General features: G+C 35.3%; 1 protein-coding gene and 1 long non-coding RNA gene across 2 annotated transcripts; one reads left to right on the forward strand and one right to left on the reverse strand.

Moving 5' to 3' along the window:
- The first annotated feature begins 3,169 nt into the window (after positions 1-3,169).
- LOC147496908 (uncharacterized) lies at positions 3,170-3,910 on the forward strand. Its single transcript, XM_086562698.1, has one exon. It carries the CDS (start codon positions 3,170-3,172, stop codon positions 3,908-3,910), a length of 741 nt encoding a protein of 246 aa, XP_086418824.1.
- A 9,828-nt stretch (positions 3,911-13,738) lies between these two features.
- LOC147496909 (uncharacterized) lies at positions 13,739-15,349 on the reverse strand. Its single transcript, XR_015194967.1, has 3 exons — positions 15,042-15,349; positions 14,112-14,247; positions 13,739-14,018 (listed from the first exon to the last, which is right to left on the reverse strand). It is a non-coding gene; the product is annotated as an uncharacterized LOC147496909 (long non-coding RNA).
- Positions 15,350-21,690: the final 6,341 nt, after the last annotated feature.

The raw sequence follows: 21,690 nt of genomic DNA on the forward strand, positions 1-21,690 counted from the left end.
CAACCAGTAGTAAGATAATTACAAGGCAAAGCTCCAAACAAGGCTCACAATCTTCTGCTAGCACTTCATCTGCTACCTCAGGAGGTCCTACTGGAGGCAATAATAAAGCACAACTCAGTTCTTCCTCGAGCTCGTGAAAACTAGAGTCGGGCCTCATGGGGGCTTCTTCAAGAGGTAACTTTCTCCTTCTCCTTTACAATGTCGAAGCTTAGTATATGGAATGTTAGAGGAATAAATATGCCTTCTAAGGCCCACAGAAATAAACAAAGTTAGGAAGGAAAATAACTTATGCCTCTTTTAGCTTGTTAGAAACAAAAGTTAGAAAAGAGAACTCTGCTTTTATTTGAGATATTTGTTGCCCTTTTTGGTCGCATGTTGATAACTACAATTCAGACCCAAGTGGTAGAATTTGGGTTTGTTGGGATCCTAACTTTGTACGGGGTTAAAGAGATCAAGCAATCATCTCAAGCTGGTGCATAGTGAAGTCATTATTCTTCCCACTTCTCAATCTTTCTATCTTCTCGTGGTTTATGCAAGCAACTCGGAAGAGGCGAGAATTGAACTATGGCGGGATCTTGAAGCCATTTCTCTTAGCATAACCGATGCTTGGTGTGTTGGCTGACTTTTACGGTGTGTTGTTATCCAATTGAGAGAATTGGGTGTGAACCATCCAACCCTAAGGACATGGCGGACTTTCAAGGTTGTGTAAATACTACTAGCTTGGTTGATCTTCAATACACGCGGGCAACTACTTCACTTGGTCCAATAAATGTGAAGGCAATGCTAGGAAAGCCTAAAAATCGATCGATGTCTTCGAATCTCTTGTGGAGTTCTATCTTCCCAGCTTCAGCAGATCGATTTTAAGCCGTGGAGTCTCGATCATACCCCTTAGTTCTATCTTGGTATCCAAGCACAAAAGCATTTTACCTTTCAGATTTGCTAACACATGGACTTTCCATCCTTCATACTTGGACAATATAAAGCAAGCTTGGAATCTCAACTTGCTTGGCAATCCTGTTTCTATTCTATGTCGGAAGCTTAAGGCCCTAAAGCACACCTTGAAGACATGGTCGAACTCACTTCTCGATCTCTCTCAGAGAATTGAATCCATGAGAATCTCCATGCATACCCTACAACTTCTTATTCAATTGTCAGCCTTGGGCGCTAATATAGCGGAGAAATATGCAAGAATGATATACTGTGAACTCCTTTTGTATGAATATGAAGATATCAAACAAAGGGCCGGGACAAAGTGGATGGTCCATGGAGACAAAGGTACTGCCTACTTTCATAACATATTGAAGGAAAGAAAGTGTAGAAACAATATATGGTCTATAACTGATAAAGGAGGCAACCGGCAGGAAACTCATTCAAGTGTAGTGGAAGTATTAGTTGATCACTACAAATCCATTCTAGGTGAGGATCATGGACCTACAGATAACAGAGAATTCTTTGAGAATCTAAGAGTAGATTCAAAGATTAGTAATGAAGAAGCAACCCTACTTGTTACAGCATTCTCTCAAGAAGAGATCAAAGATGCACTCTTTGATATGGATAATTATAAAGCCCCTGGGCCAGACGGCTACACAGCTCACTTATTCAAGTTCAGTTGGAATGTGGTTGGGGAGGATTTCACTAAAGCCATTATGTTTATGATGCGCTCCAATTTTGTCCCTAAAGGTATAAACTCCACTTTCTTATGTTTGATACCTAAAATCCCCAATCCTTCAAAGACATTGGACTACAGGTCTATTGCCTGCTGTAATGCCATCTACAAGTGCATTACAAAAATGCTTACCAAGAGAATGAAGCCTCTTATGCACTCTTTAGTCAACTTGAATCAAGCTGCTTTCATTCTTGAGAGATCCATACAAGACAATCTGTTAATTTCGCATGAGCTTATGAGAAAATATAACAGAAAAGGCATCTCCCCTAGATGTTCCTTGAAGGTTGACATTAGCAAGGCCTTTGACACTGTCAGTTGGACTGCCATTGAGAGCCTTCTCCTCTGTCTCAACTTTCCATAACCCATGGTGCAATGGATCAAAATGTGTTACTCCACACCTTATTACTCCATTCTTGTGAATAGCTCTCCTTAAGGCTTCTTCAAAGGCAAGAGAGGATTACGACAAGGTGACTCTATGTCCCCTTACTTTTTTGTGCTCATCATGGAAATCCTTAGTATACTATTGAAAGAGGGGCTCAATTTTAGAATGATCAATGCTCATCCCAAATGCAAGCAGACAAACACAATCAATGTATGCTTTGCTGATGATCTCCTTCTCTTTTTCAAGGGAGATATGCAGTCTATGCTCACTATTAAGGTGATCCTAAACACCTTTGCTCAAGTAAATGGTCTTAATATTAACTCCAAAACTACTCTCATCACTGGAGGGTTGAATCTTGAAGAAAGTTAATTCCTGGCTAACATCATTGAGGTTAACCTTGCTCAGCCACCTGTCACTTACCTTGGGCTGCCTCTTGTTTCTTCTCGGTTTGGCATAAGGGTATGCCAGCCTCTCATTGAAAAGGTTACTAACCGTATAAAAAATTGGAAGTCAAGGTGTCTTTCTCATGCTGGCAGACTTGAACTAATTCACTCGGTTCTCTCATCCTTTCATGTATACTGGGCTAGAACCTTTATTTTGCCATTTTCTGTCCTTGATGAGGTCACAAAAATATGTAACAAATTTTTATGGAGTGGGCCTGAAATGGAAGGAAGCATGCACCATGCAAGTAGGGCCAGAACTGCAATGAGTAAGAAAGAAGGTGGGCTTGGCATCATAAATCTTAGGCTCTGGAACAAAGCAGCATATCTGGGGCTGGTTTTCAAACTAGTGTCTAAAGAAAACTCTCTCTGGACAGCATGGACATGGCACAACCATATTAAACATCAGTTTTTCTGGCACTTCAAAGCCCCTAAAGACTGTTCATGGGTATGGCGCAATATTTTGAAGTCTAGGGATGACGCTAAGAGGTTTATTAAATACAACATCTCCAATGGAGAAAACACTCATGTCTGGTATGACCCATGGTGTTCTGAGACTCTGCTTATTGACATGCCTGAAGCTAGAAATCTTTTGCATGTGCCTCTTGATGCTAAAGTCTGCTCTCTGTGTGGTCCTGGAATGATCATGTTATGTCTCTGCCTCTGGGACCTCTTAAAAACATGATTCTGGGTACAAATATCAACAGATTCCTACATGAAGACAAGATTATTTGGACTCCAAGTTCTAACGGACTCTTCTCCTCCAAGTCGGCTTATGAAGCTATGAGAATCCCTAGAGAAAAAGTGATTTGGTTCAACCTTGTCTGGGGTAAACTTGTCATGCCCAAGCATTCCTTCACTGCTTGGCAATTATTTGTCAATAGTCTTCCCACTCAAGATAGGTTGATTAAAAAGAAAGTCCTTCATTCCTCAAGCTATTGTTTGTGTAACATGGCTAGGGAGAACTCACATCATCTCTTCTTTGATTTCCAATACTCTATGTACATTTGGAGTCGAGTCAAATCCATGTTAGGCATCAATGCATCAATTTTGAGCTCAAACAGTGAGTGGCACCATATCATGAGTATCTGTAGCTCTAACTCAGCAACAGCTGAGATTATCAAAGTTTTTGCTTGTGCAGCTATAAGCTTCATTTGGAATGAGAGGAACCAGAGACGCTTTGAACATAAATCACTGCCATGGCAAATTGTCTATACCAATCTCATGAACACCATGAAGGGCTATCTGCAAGAGCTTTTAATTCAGGTGAAGCTCAATCCAGATGCAAAGTCCCTCTTGGACAGGCTTGGCATCGAGGCTTCCTACAAACAATGCATTCAATCCAGTTGCATATGGACCAAACCGGAAGTGGACACCTCCATCAAGCTCAACTCGGATGCTTCAGCGGTGATGATCACTTGAGTGTAATGGAGGTCTTATTAGAGACTCTAATAGAGAAGTATTTCTTGCGTAGATTGGCTCCATTGTCACCAAATACGGCGTTTTTTTGAAAAAAACGTGTTTAAAACCCGAGATATTGGCAAAGGATGCGGTTCCGGTTTAAAACCCGAAGTTTTCAAAAAAGCAGCGTTTTTAAACGTTTTAAACCCGTTTTAAACTTAAAAAACGTTTAAAACCCGAGATTTTGAAAATCTCCCGTTTAAAACTTTTTTTTTTTTTCCTAAAAGAAAACGTTATAAAAGAAAAAGGTTTTGGAGTTTACCTTTTTGAAGAGTGGGTGTTAGATTGACTTATTGAGATTGTTCTATTTTGCTTTGGACTATTAATAATTAATTGAAAATTTTAAAGTTATTAACTTATTTGTAGTACTTAATTATGTCATTATGGTTGGTAATTAGTAGTATCTTATTTTGAGTCGAGTTTTGGCACCGAATCTAAAACTTCTAATATTTGGATGAGTAATGATAATTTGATACTTTCATGTATTTGAATTTTCTTTCATTTGTATTATTATTATTATTATTTTGTGTCTATTCTTTTTTCCACTCTTATAAAAAAAATCAAACTCCTTATCTATTATATTATTTATCATAGGTTTTTACCGTTTTTTTTACGTATTATACGTTTTAAACCCGTTTTTTATGCCCCCACGTTTTTTTACGCTTTTTTTTTTTTTCCGTTTTTTTCCCGAGACGTTCCGTTTAAAACACGAACTAAGTTTTTTTTTTCAAGTACACAGTTTTAAACCTGTACCGTACTTGGTGACAATGATTGGCTCAGGAGGAACTAGGTCAGTGTTATATCAAGAGATGAAAGTCATTTATGAAGGCTTACTTGGTTGCGATTTGATCAAAAAGCGAAAAATTTAGTTGCTTCCGACTCCATGAATGCAATTCAAATTTTGATGGGAAAGGAACTAGCACCTTGGTATGCTTCTTTGGGACATCCATCTGACGGCCATCAAAGATGTTGTTTCTAGGATGTAAAGGTGGATTTCATTCACGTTTTGAAGAGAATGTAATCGGGCGGTGATTACTTGGCAGCTCTTGCGATTTATAATGGCTACAACTACTTTGTACCCCTTGAAGCTAGACTTCAAGACATTGTGGGTGAGGACAAAGCAGGACACTTGTATTTGAGGCGTTAATTAATGAAAGGGGTGTATCTGTAACCCCAAGCTTTATTCGAAAAAAAAAAAAAAAAAAAAAAAAAATGGGTTGTCTTTGGTTTACATGTAAGCATCGTTGATTCGCTATGTAAACTTGAGCTAAAATAGAGTAATTATGAGCAAAACTGGGTGTACTATTTAGGAGACCTACGGTTATGCGGCTTTGTATCAAAATGCAATAATGCATCAAATGCCAAACCTGGAATACTAGTTTGAGATAATCGACCATAGAAGCTTTTGAAGCAATCCTCTTATAAATTATAACAACAAACAAGAGAATGATCGATAAGAATATATCGGTGATGGAAACAAAAAGAAACAACACAGAAGTTCACCAAAAATCTAAAATACTGACTATGCGAAGCATAAAATCTTTGCTTACTGACCTAGTTAGTGATAGAGGTCACCGCTTCCCAAGCGAAGTGCTCTCAAAACTTTTCACCAATACCATCAAAGCATATGGGAACATGTGGCCTGCCTCTGTTAGTTCGTGATATCTGAATCCATGGGAGCTTCGGTAAATGTAGGCTGCAAGGTAACCGTGTTAGAATAGTTGTATGAACACAGCAACTAAAGTAGAACAGAAGGAACAATAGCAATGAAGAAACAAGGACAGCAGTAACTGGGAATAACCATGGCGCGGATTAGGCTGTCCTTAAGGAAAGATTTAAGCCCCTTCCAATGGTGCGAGAAAGGCAACAAAGTGGCGTCTTTCCTCACAGGATTCAATGGTTAACAATGGCGACTTTGCACTAGAACAGACTACCCTCTAGAACAGCAATATAACTCTCTCTGGCGGCTGACAGGAAGAAGAGAAGAAGAAAAAATTTGGTTTGAGTTTTACGTTTCTCTCGAGTTGAGTTTCGATCAAGTCTATTTTTCTCTATGGACTCACAGTCCTATTTATAGAGGTTAGGAGAAAGAGAGACCAACTCCTAATAGAACAACTTGAAACTTCTTTGCTTAAGAAAAAGGCAAAACAAGTTTAGGCTATTGGTCAAACCACTACCCACAACAAGTAGCCCAAGCCCGGGCCGAACCCTACCCGATGTGGTGGATAACCAATGTGGGACTATCTACTATGCACTAAAGTAAAAGAGAATACCATTTGTTCATCTCCTCCACTTTGCACACACACACTAGTATTTAGAAATACACAAGAGATTCCAACAATCCCCACTATTTCAAAATACTAATAGTCCCCACTATTTTGGAATAGGATATTACAAAAGAAATGGGTTAACGAAATGCCGGAGAGAATCGAAAAAACAATGCATAAGATCTTCGGTGCTTTCTGAGGCTTGAACGGTCATAGGGTAACATGTCTTATAATAACGTGAAAGTGGTGGATTAAAAATCTTTGAACCAACATTCCCTTGTAGTAAAATAGAGGACATGCACCCACATTGCTCTTTCATTATATGCACGATTTCAGCGGTGTTGTTGCTTTTGGCCCTTCATTTGCTGTGTTATGTGAATGCTCTAGAGTACTTGCCTGAATACTCATAAGAACCGACCCAGTTCTACATTCACGTAGGTGGATATCCATCAAGTGTACATAGCAGTTAGAATACACTATCTCATAAAAAATAATGGACTATGGATTCCATTAAGAGTAAAATAACTCAGCCTTTTCTCATTGCTATTCAAGTTATACAAAGTATACAATAATGCTATCTAGTCATAGGGTGGGACGTCTCAAAGAAAGACAATAGCATACCAGAGCGACGAGGTGACTTGTTTTTCCCTTTGAACCTAATTCATAGGATCTCCAATCACATAGGTGGGGTTGCCGTCGATTAATAAGCCCCTCTATCTAAGGCAAAAGTCCCATCCCCTCGACGATATAACCACTTGCCTCCAAAGAAGTGGGTGCAGTTAGACATGTGGCCAAACTAAGTCCAACCTAACATAATCTCTAGCGGTTGCTTGATTAAGTTATATCTCAACTTACATGTATTCTTTTCCATTGCACATAAGATAACATGTCTTAGCTATTGCAATGAGACGGTTGCAAAGCATATACACATCGAGGCTGTTTAGAGCCAATGGGAAGATTTGCCAAGAGGTTGCTAACCCACTCAGCATCATCACATGCTTTTTCTAAGGCGATTAGCTTGGATGATATCCAAGACACTCAATTTCCACCAAAGGTAAACACATAAACATTACTGGATCTAGTTTATAACATATTACCCTTCTAACAATGATGGAAATCTACTAAATATCAGTCTATAATCAATGGCTGCTATAGTACTTGGATAATCGACAATATACATCAAAGTTCCTTATAAGGACACAATGGGTTATTCGCTCGATATGCCATTAATGTAGGCAATGTCATGTCTCACATACATTATCCATCAAGTACAATTGGCTACCAATGATATTGACATATTTAGTATGAGAAAACACAAGGAGATTATTTTTCATAAGATGGATATTTGCCACAAAATGTGTTAACACATGCTTACTATCATAATACCCATACTTTTCAATGAAAAATATTTCTACTAAGTGCTATAACAATATAATGAGACCAACATGAGTTTTAATTCCTATATTCACCGGTCATTCAATTTCAGAGTGCCGAAATTCCCTATACCATCCGGCCGGTCCGGTTTAAGGTAATATTTGTGGCCTTCAACCATATTCAAACGTCAACATCTTGAAAACTGAATATAGCAGTTACAGAAATGAGTTTAACAACATAATAAACTATCATTTTCAATGACGGTTTATGTCATGTTTCAAATAGAATTTCTCTGTCTCATACACATTCTCAATGCTAGCACTCATGATATTAAATCATCTAAACAAAAGAGATTAACACATATGTCTTGCTTTGCTCTAAAGAAAGTACACATTTTTTTTATCAACAACGGTACTTTGACATCCATATGACACTAATATGTTGTTGAATTGCTCATGCCATTTATAGGCTTGAATCAACTCATACAAAGATTTAACTAAATTGTATACCTTCACTCATCACGGTACTACTTGGTATTGTAGTTCCAAGACAACTACTCAACTAGAGTCTTTAGAATTACGTAGAAGAAATTCTAGTTATATGAGCAAGGTTTCAAAATAGTATAAATTTTGTCTCGATTGAAACCCCTTGGCTATTATTATTAACATTGTATTTTGCAATACAACTATCACGTTTTAGTTTTTCTCTTGAAGATCCAATTCAACCTATAGATCCCCAATAAATCAAGAGTCCGGTTTAGAGGAGTTGTATCCTTCAAAAAGACACTTCTCATGGCGGACAACTTCCTTATAGGTTAATGAATCTTCCTTAAGAAACATATAAACATCATCACCGTTAATGGTGGAAATACTCATTGATAGTCTTCCAAATTTCTTGTGCAGAAATAATGGGATTATCTTATGTAGTTCATTATGAACATTCAACCACTCTATGCCAATTTCTTAGAAAGCACAACCTCAAATAAAATTAACATATAAGACATTCAATAATAGTGTGGTATCTACAAAATTGTTATCACTCATGACAACTGAAAACAAACATCACTATTATGAGTTTCACCAATGAACATCTACTTAATAATTCTAAAAAAAAAAAAAAAAAAAAAAAAAAAAATATATATATATATATATATATATATATATATATATATATATATATATATATATTTTAGATTCATTCACAATAGCCTTGGCAAGACACCCCCACATTTTGAAACATTTTGGATAGGCCCAAGACCTTTCCATACTTTGTAGTTCAATTGTCTTTCCAATTATCTTGTGAGATGAACTATGGTAAAACAAGTGTCATGCATATGGGTCACTACCCCCGCAGTTCAATGGTTACTCAACCTAATCAAACTTACATGCAAAGCACATTATACCGCTACAAACACTAAAAGAAACAACAACAATAAAATGCACTCTTATGACAAGAATATACTTTACTCAAGTCTATGATTCTAGATCATATTAAACATAATCATATTATGTTCATGCTATCTATATGAAAGGAAATCCACAAGTGATTCAAATGAATTTTAAAGAATAGAAGAATTAGATGAAAAAGGTTTTACCCGAGATAATATCATTATCATCCTTCTTTTCATCATTCAACATTCCAACTGTCATAGGGAGACAATCCACGCACTTGTACATCACCTTGGCTATTTATCGATAGTCATAGGAGGATAATGCCTAATAAGACAATCTACAAGTGTTACATCTCCTTGTCTAAAATAGTCACTGGAGGATATTGTCTAAGAAGACAAACCATTACCTTACATCTCCTTGACTAAATTAGGTTTAAGAGGATATTGATTGTTTCCCATATTGTTTCCTTTCGTAGACAACGATGCTCATTACTTAATAATATATGACATGGTTAAACTTCATGTCAATGTTAAATAATGCATTCATGCCAAACATGGTAAATATCATATCATAGGTTCAGGAAAAGTAAACTTTAACTGTACCCCTTCACAACAAAAAGTATACAATATTTAAGCAAATCTAGCCTTTGAATATGTAAAAAAACCGAGGACTCCACCTCCTCTTTTTATATGAGCTCAAGTAAGATAAAATACCCTATCAACAAGACCTCAAGTACTACCACAACATCTAATGGCTCAATCCATTAATGTCTTCAACTAGAAAAATTTACCAATAAACTATTATCAAGTTTAAAGTAAATCCACGATGATTAATATCCAAAACTAGCATGCTACACAACTTTAACATATGCTATATTGGATATAAGCTACAAGTTACTTCATCTAACATGTATTTTCACAACAGTACAATTATAACCATCGTCTAACAACACGTTCAATTAATAAAGATAAGCAATTATGCATTGAATACATTATAATTACTATCCAAGATTTGAGTGTGGTTGATATTAACTATCTTAAGGTCTCTCTTAGACCATCTACATACATCTACATATGTACAAAGAAAATTAATATCAAACTACTTCTAGTCAAACCAATTAATTCCTCGATTGATAAAACATTATAATTTGTTGACTAGGTTATTAAAGAAGTTTAAGCTTAGGGATTTCCCTCCTAAGAAAAACTAGCATGCAACTCAAGGCAAGAATATCACCATATAATCAAACCAAAAGAATTGCAAAGAGCTTAAAGAAATCGATACCTAACCGATTGAAAAATCGGATTACCATATTTTCCTCCTAGAAAAACAGTTCAAAAGAACTGTAATTCTGAACCAGCTCATGAAAAATTGGGTATCAAGCCTTATACCACTGGAAAGCTCTTTGAATCAGCTTTTCAACCCAAAAAGCGGATTGCAAAACCGAAGTTCTGAGCTGAAAGTTATAGCAGTTTCGTAACGAAAGTGACGCAAAGAGTCAAAAAGACGAACTTTGACGTTTTTCTTGATAGAAATCTCATATTTGACTCCCACAAACGTAGGAGAAAGGTCTACAACCATATAGGGTTTGATAAACCACAAAAGATCAATAAATATTGAATCTTTAATTGGTTTCCTAACAAAAACGAAATTATTAGAAAATTTCTAAAGTCATAACACAATAACACAAAAATAATTCAAAGTAAAAGACTTATCTTTTGATTGTATAAAAGCATTCTCCTTTGTTCTACTACAAAACTCTTTCCTTAAGATTGTTAGAATAGTTGTATGAACACAGCAACTAAAGTAGAACGTAGGAACGAAGAGCAATGAAGAAACAAGGACGGTGATGGCGGGAATAACCAAAAGCGCGGATTTAGTCGGGTCTTCTTCAGAAAGATTTAAGCCCCTTCAATGGTGCGAGAAAGGTAATGGCGTCTTCCCACAGGATTCAATGGTTAACAAACTGACTTTGCACTAGAACGGACTACCCTCTAGAACAACAATATAACTCTCTCTGGCGGCCGATGGAAGAAGAAGAAGAAGAAGAAAAGGACTGGTTTGAGTTTTCGTTTTTCTCTCGAGTTGAGTTTCGATCAAGTCTATTTTTCTATGGACTCACAAATCCTATTTATAGAGGTTAGGAGAAAGAGAGACCAACTCCTAATAGAACACTGAAACTTGCTGCTCAAGAAAAAGACAAAACAAGTTTAAGCTATTGGTCAAACCACTACCCACAACAGTAAGCCCAAGCCCAAGCCCAAGCCCAGGCCCGAACCCTACCCGATGTGGTGGATAACCAATGTGGGACTATCTACTATGCACTAAAGTGGCGAGAATACCATTTGTTCATCTCCTCCACTTTGCACACACACACTAGTATTTAGAAATACACAAGAGATTCCAACAACCGGCACAAGAAGATCTTGGTCTCCTTGCCATAGGTGGACGGAACCTTCATTATTAGGAAATGGGTTCTCTAGATCCATGGGGTCAAATTCCCATTTCCCAAAACCAATTATCATGTCACTATGGATGGATCCATATTCACCTTGCTGTTTTATCTGTGCCTGAGAAGAAAATGAACTGTATCTGGCCTCCATCGTACAAAATTAAAATGCCTAAGAAGGGGTTCGGTAGACATATATGTGGCAAGTTCTAAACTATTTAAGTTCATGAAGTTTAATAAGAATAAGCTAGTTATTTACTCAAGATGCAGTACAAACAACTAGAGAAATGCTAAGATGGCTCACCAAAACAAACTTTTGAGGATTATTCATGGATGGGAATTTATCTTTCTATTTCTGAATAAACTGTACTCGTTCTGACAGAAAAACTAAAAGAAAAACATCATTCTCTGATAGCTTTCATAATTAAAAAGTCAAAAAGGTTTATAAGCTTGTATTTACACCTTAATTTGGCTTAATAGAGGGATAACTGGAATTTATACTCTATCGTACATATCTAAGACAGGTGGATGATACATAATTTGAATTCATCATAAGGGTATACAAAGTAAAGCAAAGCGATGATATATCCATACAAAATATAGCTGAAGCACTGCATCGAGAATGAAGGACGATCTGCTTTACTGCAAACTCTAAATAATTCATTCAAAGGGAGTCCCTAAGGTGCATGTTCAATCTTATACAATTGAGTAAAAACGATGTGTCATCATCAATGAGTGATCAGAAGCCACCTTTGACTAGTTACAGTAAAAAAGGAAGTCTACCTCAATTGAGACATCCTAATCGCCCTATAAGTGAGTTCGCTTCTTTGAAATTCTTGGACATCATTCATACGAAAACTATGATCGGAAACTTCATAGTACTTTTGGGATTTGTATTGCATCAGTCATGATACAGGCAGTGGCGGACATGGCCCAAAATATCACCGAAATATCCGATATCTCGCCGATATATCTCGGTAAATTGGTACACCGATATCGATATTTCCGATATATATCCACCGAATATTGAACATCTTTTTTTCCGAGATATATCGGAATTTCCAATATGAAAGTTTATATCGCCGATATAATCGATATTTCCGAGATAATCGATATATATCAGTTGACTTTTTGACCAATTGTTAATAACTTAATATTGAAATTTCCGAAATATCCGATATATCCGAGATATATCGGCGATATATCCGAGATATATCGGTGAGATATCCGATATTTTAGAAACTTTGGACTAGTCACCAAGGCCCAAAATATCGATATCGATCAATATATCGGTGTACCCAAAAACCGATATATATCGGATATTTCGGATATATCCATTTTTTTGGTAACCAGTCCAAACTATTTAAAATATCGAAAATATCAGATATATCGAAAATATCGGATATATCGGAAATATAATATCGGAAATATTAGATATATATCGGAAATATATTGGAAATATCGGATTTATATTTTAAAATGGTCAAAAAGTCAACCGATATATATCGATTATATCGGTGATATAAAGTTTCATATCGAAAATTCCGATATATATCGGGAAAAAAAGGGTTCTATATTCGGTGGATATATGTCGGAAATATCGATGTCGGTGTACCAAAATACCGATATATATCGGCGATATATCGGATATATCGGCGATATTTTGGTCCATACTAGTCACCAAAAAAACCGAGATATCCGATACATCCGAAATATCCGATATATATCGGTTTTTGAGTACACCGATATATTAACTGATATCGAAATTTTGGGCCTTGGTGGCGGAACCACATGGTGGTTACATGGAGCACATGCCCTAGAAGATTTTCTTCGGCTGCTATGACTGAATTTGGTGCACTCAGATCAGGTCCTAAACCTTTGGCTCCTTTAAAGTTTAAACTGTCATCAGTGATCATCGAGACGGGCTGTGCATTCCCTTTCCATATGCTCTACAAAGACTATAATCGCCGATAGTACCGTCATATTGTGCTCAAGGATATTCGTTTTCTGTTATCCCAGATCCAATGGACTGCAGTTAGATGGACCTATATATAGGAGGCAAATGCAGATTGACCTGTGCGCACATGCTGATAGACCACCGTGTACTAAAGAAATGATCAACTTGTTTCAGTGGTTACAAGCACATGCTCCCTGTTAAGAAATAACATATGCAAGATGTATCATTTGAACAGATTTACAAGACTATGAAATTCAATCTTCACCAGAAAACACCAAAAAATATTGAAAGATGGAATCTATATCATATCAGTTTGTTCTAGATTTTAAGCAAATACTGAGCTGAGCACAACAGTAACTGAAAAAGGAAGAAATGTCTTGTCACAAATCTACATCCATTTATCGTTCTTGTCACATACAGGACACATTTCAACTTCGTAATTTGAAGCATTTGTTGTACAATAGTTCAAATTCCTGACCACAAACATTCTCTCCTTATTAATCCAACTACAAAGTCTCTACACATGTATACGATCTCCCAAAGTCGACTGGCTACCTCAAAAACAGTAAAGCTCTCTGGGTTGTCTCGACTATCACCTATAAAACCTGTGCATATTGTGTGATTCAACATTACCCTGATGAGAACAAGAAGTAAGCTTATATAAGGGAACATCATTTCAACTGCCTACAAACTTGTCAAAATAAATGTGGAGAGAGAGAGATAGTACCTATACAAAAACTTTTGACAACAATCCATGTCCTTGAGGATACTATTCACAGAAGAGTAGCTGCCTGACTGATGTTGCTTCTTCAACCAGTCCCTTTTAAAAACTCTTCATAGAACATGTCAACAAACTGGTTGTTCTATAAAACAAAACAAATAAGAAGGAAAGTTAGAAAATAGTCAAGCCTTTACTTATAAGTACACAAGCATCTACTTTACAAGTGCAAAGTATTCTAGTGCACAAATAAAATCAAAAGCGAAACAATCAGGCAGACTGTCACGAGTGATAGAACGATAGCCTAGATTTTAATATGAGATGGTCCTGACTTTATCATGCACCATTCTTCAGCATTGATGGTACTATGTTTCCCTTATCTGGATATCTGAAGAGTTTTGACTCTCTTAAGGTCAATTTTACATGGATGCAGTATTTGGTAGGTAACCCGCCTGAAACGTCTCCACGGCAACAACAATGGATGGGTTGGGAGGTCCCACTCTTCTCCAACAGTCAGGGTCCAAATATTTTTTCTTCTTTATGTCAGAGCAATACAGAATCAATGTTCTCGCTTCATCCCAAGTTGTTTGTTTATAGCAAAATCCCTACGAGTAGATTGCTCCATTGAAGAGCTCCACTTTCTACGCACCTCTTGTTTACCCATCTTGAAAGACAGAGCAGGATCATACGTAGCGAATCCCTAGAATAAACTGTTGGACACTCTAATACAATGCCACATTCACAGGGATACATTTACTAGCTGTAATCGGAGAGCCTAGCTTGCTACGAACTTGCTCTTATTATGATTCATAATCATTAATAGAGACAAAAACAAAAATCAAACAAAACACAAACAAATGAACAAAGTTCACGAGGCTAAGTCACAGTACTAATTTATAAAATTCTTGGTGAAAACACAGTATACTAGAAAGAAGAAACCTGTACAAGCCTCCTAAGTGTATCACGACCTTTATCTCTTGTAACTCCTAGTCCATTAATTGGAGTAGTTGGTGAGAGAGACGGAGGTGGAGTAGGTGGTGGGAAGGCTTGAAGTATAGGAGCACCATAGGGCAGCTGTAAACTCACGGGAGATTGGAGAGGGGGCGCAGTTGGCGTGGAAGAAGATGTTGATGGTATCATATATGTAGACAAAGGAGGTTGCATAAGAAATACTGACGGTTTTACAAGATTAGTGGCACGGTTGCTAATGATATGCTTGTCTCAGAAAAATTGGGGAAGGGCCAATGATGGTCCAGACCTAGGTGAAGGCAAGGCCCAAAATATCGATACCGATCAATATATCGGTGTACCCAAAAACCGATATATATCGGATATTTCGGATATATCCATTTTTTTGGTAACCAGTCCAAACTATTTAAAATATCGGAAATATCGAATATATCGGAAATATCAGATATATCCGAAATATAATATCGGAAATATTAGATATATATCGGAAATATATTGGAAATATCGGATTTATATTTTAAAATGGTCAAAAAGTCAACCGATATATATCGATTATATCGGTGATATAAAGTTTCATATCGGAAATTCCGATATATATCGGGAAAAAAAGGGTTCTATATTCGGTGGATATATGTCGGAAATATCGATGTCGGTGTACCAAAATACCGATATATATCGGCGATATATCGGATATATCGGCGATATTTTGGTCCATGGGTGAAGGTGCATATGGTATTTCCAGGGCTGGTATAGTGTTGGGTACATTTGGTGAACGGAATGATGGAGGGATTACTGCAGGAGGTTGGGTATTGTCCAGGGTTTGCTGCATTCGGCGTTTGTTATACTAGTAGCTGTCTGCAAAAACACGACCACAAGAAAGTCAAAGTCAAAGGGAGCCATGAGGTCACAGAGTAAAACAGAGAAATTACCCGTAGTTCTAGGCATGGCCCAAAATATCACCGAGATATCCGATATCTCGCCGATATATCTCGGTAAACATATAATCGATATCGATATTCCGATATATATCCACCGAATATTGAACATCTTTTTTTCCGAGATATATCGGAATTTCCAATATGAAAGTTTATATCGCCGATATAATCGATATTTCCGAGATAATCGATATATATCAGTTGACTTTTTGACCAATTGTTAATAACTTAATATTGAAATTTCCGAAATATCCGAAATATCCGAGATATATCGGCGATATATCCGAGATATATCGGTGAGATATCCGATATTTTAGAAACTTTGGACTAGTCACCAAAAAAACCGAGATATCCGATATATCCGAAATATCCGATATATCTCGGTTTTTGAGTACACCGATATATTAACCGATATCGAAATTTTGGGCCTTGGTTCTAGGAGTTGACTCAGTTCTCTCAAATTGTTTCTCATTATTAAGAAAGGGTGCTGTATTAGGCGCCACTAGTTTTTGAGCCCGTCAACGAAAGGGACGTTTTCATAAAATTAATTTGATTATTTTGAATTATTATGTATTAAAAAAATTTAACTCGAAGAAAGCGCATTGAAGCATAATAATATAATATTAATAAAAGGAAAAAATAGCTCAACAAACATAATTAATTTGACTGACAAATCCTAAAATTTAAAAGTATAATATATCTTTCTTTCACGCACAAATTCAAATTGGAAAATTCATTGAACTCTTAAAATTTAATTGTTGACAACACTTTTTAATTGATTATATTTTAACAACCAGCCATTTTTTTCCCCTAATACACTTTAATTCATAGGCGGAACCGCGGAACATGTTCAGTTCACATTTTATGAAAAAAGAATTATATTTATTTTTAAATTATTTACTTAAATTATAATACAAACAGTGAATCTTATCATAATTATAGTGCCAAAAAGAATAATTATGTAAATTCATCCATGTAACATAACCTGTTTATTTAACAAAATCAATGGGCATTCAATTAATGACAAAAATAATTATGTAAATCATTCATTTAAACGGAATCTGTTAACCGATTTTTTTTTTTTTTTTTTTTTTTTTTTTTTTATTATTATGTATCAAAAATCTTACTTTCATTGAAATTCATACAGTAAATTAATTTATCAAAGTTCCCAGAGCCAATAATTTGTTATACTGTTTTTTTTGTATCAATAGGACTTATAGTGTATTAAGATGTCCAACTTTTTGGCTGTGGACTAAAATGTTGGTTTTTTTTGCTATCGTTAGTTAAGCTGCCTTAAGCATACTTAAGCATGCTATGCTTTCTATACAGTACTTAAGTTTTCTATGTTTTCTTCATTGAGTGAAAGTTTGTGTACCATATAGCTGTAGTTGTACTTAGATTTTTAAATCATATCATATTATTAGTGTTTTTGATATACTGATTGTTTCTAGTTATTAGAGATTTCTTTACATTTGAAGAATGTTTTGTTTGAAGGTTTTCTTGTCAAATTTTAGTAAAGTTTTTTTCCATGTTTTATATGTACTTTTTTTTTATTGTTTTATTGGTTCTCTTGGAATATTTTTCTCAATAGAAGAGTAAGTCGATTTTTTGTTGTTGTTTTATCTGTTTATTTTTATCAAAGTTTATACTGAAGTGAAGTTTTATTTTTTACTAATGTTTTTGTCTCAATTTTTTTGTTTTGTAGGCATTGTGCTTGTAAATTTATGATGTTTTTTTTAAAAAAAAATTCAAATGATATATGGTTAGCAAATGAGTATGTTTTTTATAACAGAGAAAGACTTTCTGTGTTTGATTTTTTTGAATATCTGATTAAAAAAGTCAAACAGAAAAAGTGTTGTAGACACTGTGATGACAATAATCGATATATAAATAGTGAAACTAAAAAATTGGTTCTAAGTATGAGAAACCAATTGAATGAGCATGTTTTTTTTTTTTATATATACACAACCTGGAGGATTTATCATGTAACCTGCAAAAAAAAGAATAGTATTGTGAATTATGTACACCCATCCTCATACATGGAAGGGTGAATATTGGTAGTAATAACTAATCAAAATTTCGTGTATAGCTAACATTTAATATATGCGCCTTTTAATATTACCCAAGCGGTTAAATCACTTTCTCTAGGATGAACAATATGTTATTCGAAATATAAATCAAACTCTATAAATAATTTTAAAAAGTGTATATATAAACTAAGATAACCTGTTTGATCATTATTCGGCTTAATAAAATATTTGATTTATGTTAAATTTTTGCTTAATAATAATATGTTTGATCATTCTTTTTTTGATAGTGCTAAGTTAGTTATGAAAACATTGATACACTCACTAATTGAGAAGCCTAAGCTAACTAACAGCATGTGTTGTTTTTATTTGTTGTGATGTTTGCTTGAAAGACTTGCAACCAAAACTTGAAAGTAAAAAAAAACGAACAATGACAACTTATAGTGTGACTCAATAAATGCTGCTCTCATTTGCTACTAACATCAATTTCGGTTTCACGCTTACTGCAAGTGAAAAGTGTCACACAAACATATACATAGTCACCTTGCATAGTTTTCTTTTTGGTCATTACGATTCAGAGTTGCACATTCTTTTTAGCATTACTACTCCATATATTGAATCTCCTCTGAGCTTTATACCTTAGTAGCTTAATTGGTTCGCACATTCTTTTTAGCATTATTGTTCCATATATTGAACTTCCTCTAAGCTTTATACCTTAGTAACTGAATTGGTTCACTGAACAGGCGACGTTTATGTAGTTTAGAAAATTGAAAAATAAATTAGGGCAATAAAAGATTTAAATTTTTTTATAACTGAATAGTTTTTGGGTTATACATGAAGCGGTTGATTTTCTAGTCTTAGTGTGCATCCCCTCCCTCATGATCATACTCATACGGAATGTTTGTAAGGATTTTTTATAAGTAATATCCAGGTGGATCCAACAAACATTTCACTACACGAAAAAAAAAAGTTAAAAAAAAATGAAATCCAATGAATATTAGTAGATATTCTACTTCTAAAAGTGTAGGAATTAGTAATTGAAACAAACAAATACCAAAAACCAAAAGTACAACACCAAAGATATATTGAGTATTGTGAAAGATTCTTGTAAAGACTTGTAAGAGACCAATGCCTATACTATGAAGGACTAATGATGCTTGTTAGCTTCCGTAATTGTGTTGTGACTTTCAGTGAGCTTCTGTCACACAATGATAAGTATGAATTTGGCCATCACATTTGTTAGAGCCATCTGATTACAACCTCCAAGCCTCTATTCAACCTTTTGGTTAGCAGATTGAGCACTGTTTGAGTCTTTTTCAAACTTGCTGAAAAGATTATCAGGAAAAATGATGCTTCAAAAAATAGAAAAGAACAATTCCTTCAAACAAAAGGTAAAATAGAACATGCTTTGAAAGGTTTGCCAACCATGGCGTAAGAGGATATAATGACGTTTTGATTTGTCAATAGCTACGTACATTAAATTAAACCTATGTGTAAGATTGGTTACGTATTTGAAGCATGTAGCTATAGTTTCAGAATGTTAAGGATTTTTTTCCATTTATGCGCCATGGTAGCCTACTAAAAACGTATCCTGTCCATAGAAGATGTTATCAAAGAACTTCAGGATTGAACTTTTGACACTACAGTAATTGATCTTAGTTAATGCTAAGAATTACAAATTATCGATGTGGTAAAGGTGAAACATTGCTTACCAATTAAATCACTGTAGCTTTCACAATGATTTGGTAGGCAAGCAACTTCATTATAAAACTTGCCTCGATTATTGTTTGCTACCACTAATTTTCTATTAAAAAAAGAGAAAGAAACCCATTTGAACAACACTTTGGAGATCATCTTCCAAAAGGCTCATTAAATGAAGTCAAATCATGTTTACAAATTTCAAAAGTATTCTTGAAGCAGTTTGCTAGTATTGATTAGAGAGGAAATCAAATTAGTTTCAATCAAATGAGTAACTTCCCAAATTCCAACATGGTGAGGCAACTCCATACTTATATTAAGGTGTAGTAGCTTAAACTAATATCGCATGTAACTAAATAAACTGTAAGACAAACTTATGGACACAATTGAGAGTTATCAAATCTGTAAAGAAATAAGATCGTTCAAACTTCAAAGTCCTTCCTGTTTTCCATGACTTGGGCACGATCAACTACGTAAGATCTATCTCCATCCAGCTCAAGCACTCTATCATGGGCTTCAACATTTGAGGCGGGGACCTGAAAAAAGAAACCGCGATTCCAAGAAGTTTAGAACTACTTGTTTGCTTTTCCCACTACACTGGATTGTATAAAATTTGAGGTGAGGTGATCGGAAAGTAACAACATGGTGTGCCTAAGAAATGGTGGGAAATATTAACAAAAGCTTCTGCACATGGATGGTGTATCTAATTGCCAAGCTTGATTATTTCACTTTATATTTTCACAATGTTACTATACTACTCAATAATAATTTTCTACACCTGCAAAAGAAAGGCAACAATATTTGCATACCAAGACGTCAACTTCCAATTGAACTCTTTCCCAATTTTGCACATACATAATTGAAGAATATAGTCTAGAATTAAGTTTGCATACTAAAATTTCCAAGACACACACTATATTATTTGCATGGAATGTATATGAATAAAGTCACCATGCTCTAATACCATTTATCTTGTCCAAATGTGTAGTCATATAAAAAATTGTACGTATGTTATTCTCTTAGAGCGATACATTATTCAGACAATACAATAATGAAGTGTCATAGTCCATAGGTAAGAAGCAAAATAGTGGATTCTACCTAAAGAAGTCTAGGTAGGTAAGTCTCCCATCTTTTGGGTTTGAGGCGACATTGTATTATGGTGTACTGGTTATATTCTTTCGGTGTATGGTTCCTGCTGGCAATTCATAGAATAGTGGATGTGAATGTGGTACATATATGCAAAACTTGGTTGCCTTCATAGTCATATTTGTATAAATAACTATTTAAGATTTCTTTACAGAAGAACAATTGGAGAGACTAATATTTGAGACGCAATGCAATTCAGAGTTATAAAATGAAGTTTGAAAAGAAGCATCTCAAGGTTTCCCAAACATAAATAAATCAGCGTAGTTGGAACAGATCTTACCTTATGTCACTTGAGTATCAACAATGTCCAATTCAACTAACCATCCATCTGAAAGCAGCATCTCTTTGTGGTTCGGTACACGACCGACCAATGGTGGTTTCCAACTCCCTTTCCAATACCTTCCTTAGTAATATGGATCACACAACACACCTGTTTTATAGATTGAGTCATTCACTCAATTTCTTGACATGTGTTGTCTTCTTAACATAAGCAATACATATACATATATTCATAACGGTAACATATTATCAAACTGCAATGAACAATAAGTACTAAGTAACCTGCTGCAAGTTTTCCGTAATGGGAACTTACCTATTAAATCAATATACCCACAATTCTACACAGCTTCAATTCCAATTAGCTTAATCAAAATGTAGTCATAAACTAAATTTTGTGATAATATTTCCCCTTTGCCCACTATTGTGGTTAGGTACTTGGGGATTTTTGACAACGCTCCTGAATGTAAGATGTTAAGGAAATGGACTTCTGAATAGCAAATGGTGTTATGATATGCCCAAATTCTTGAGTGATGT

This window comes from Coptis chinensis, chromosome 5 (genome assembly GCF_015680905.1).
Source record: "Coptis chinensis isolate HL-2020 chromosome 5, ASM1568090v1, whole genome shotgun sequence".
NCBI classification, from domain to species: Eukaryota; Viridiplantae; Streptophyta; class Magnoliopsida; order Ranunculales; family Ranunculaceae; genus Coptis; species Coptis chinensis.

Coding starts and splice junctions, on each gene's coding strand:
- LOC147496908 (XM_086562698.1), top strand. CDS start 3,170: ATGATTCTGGGTACAAATATCAACAGATTCCTACATGAAGACAAGATT.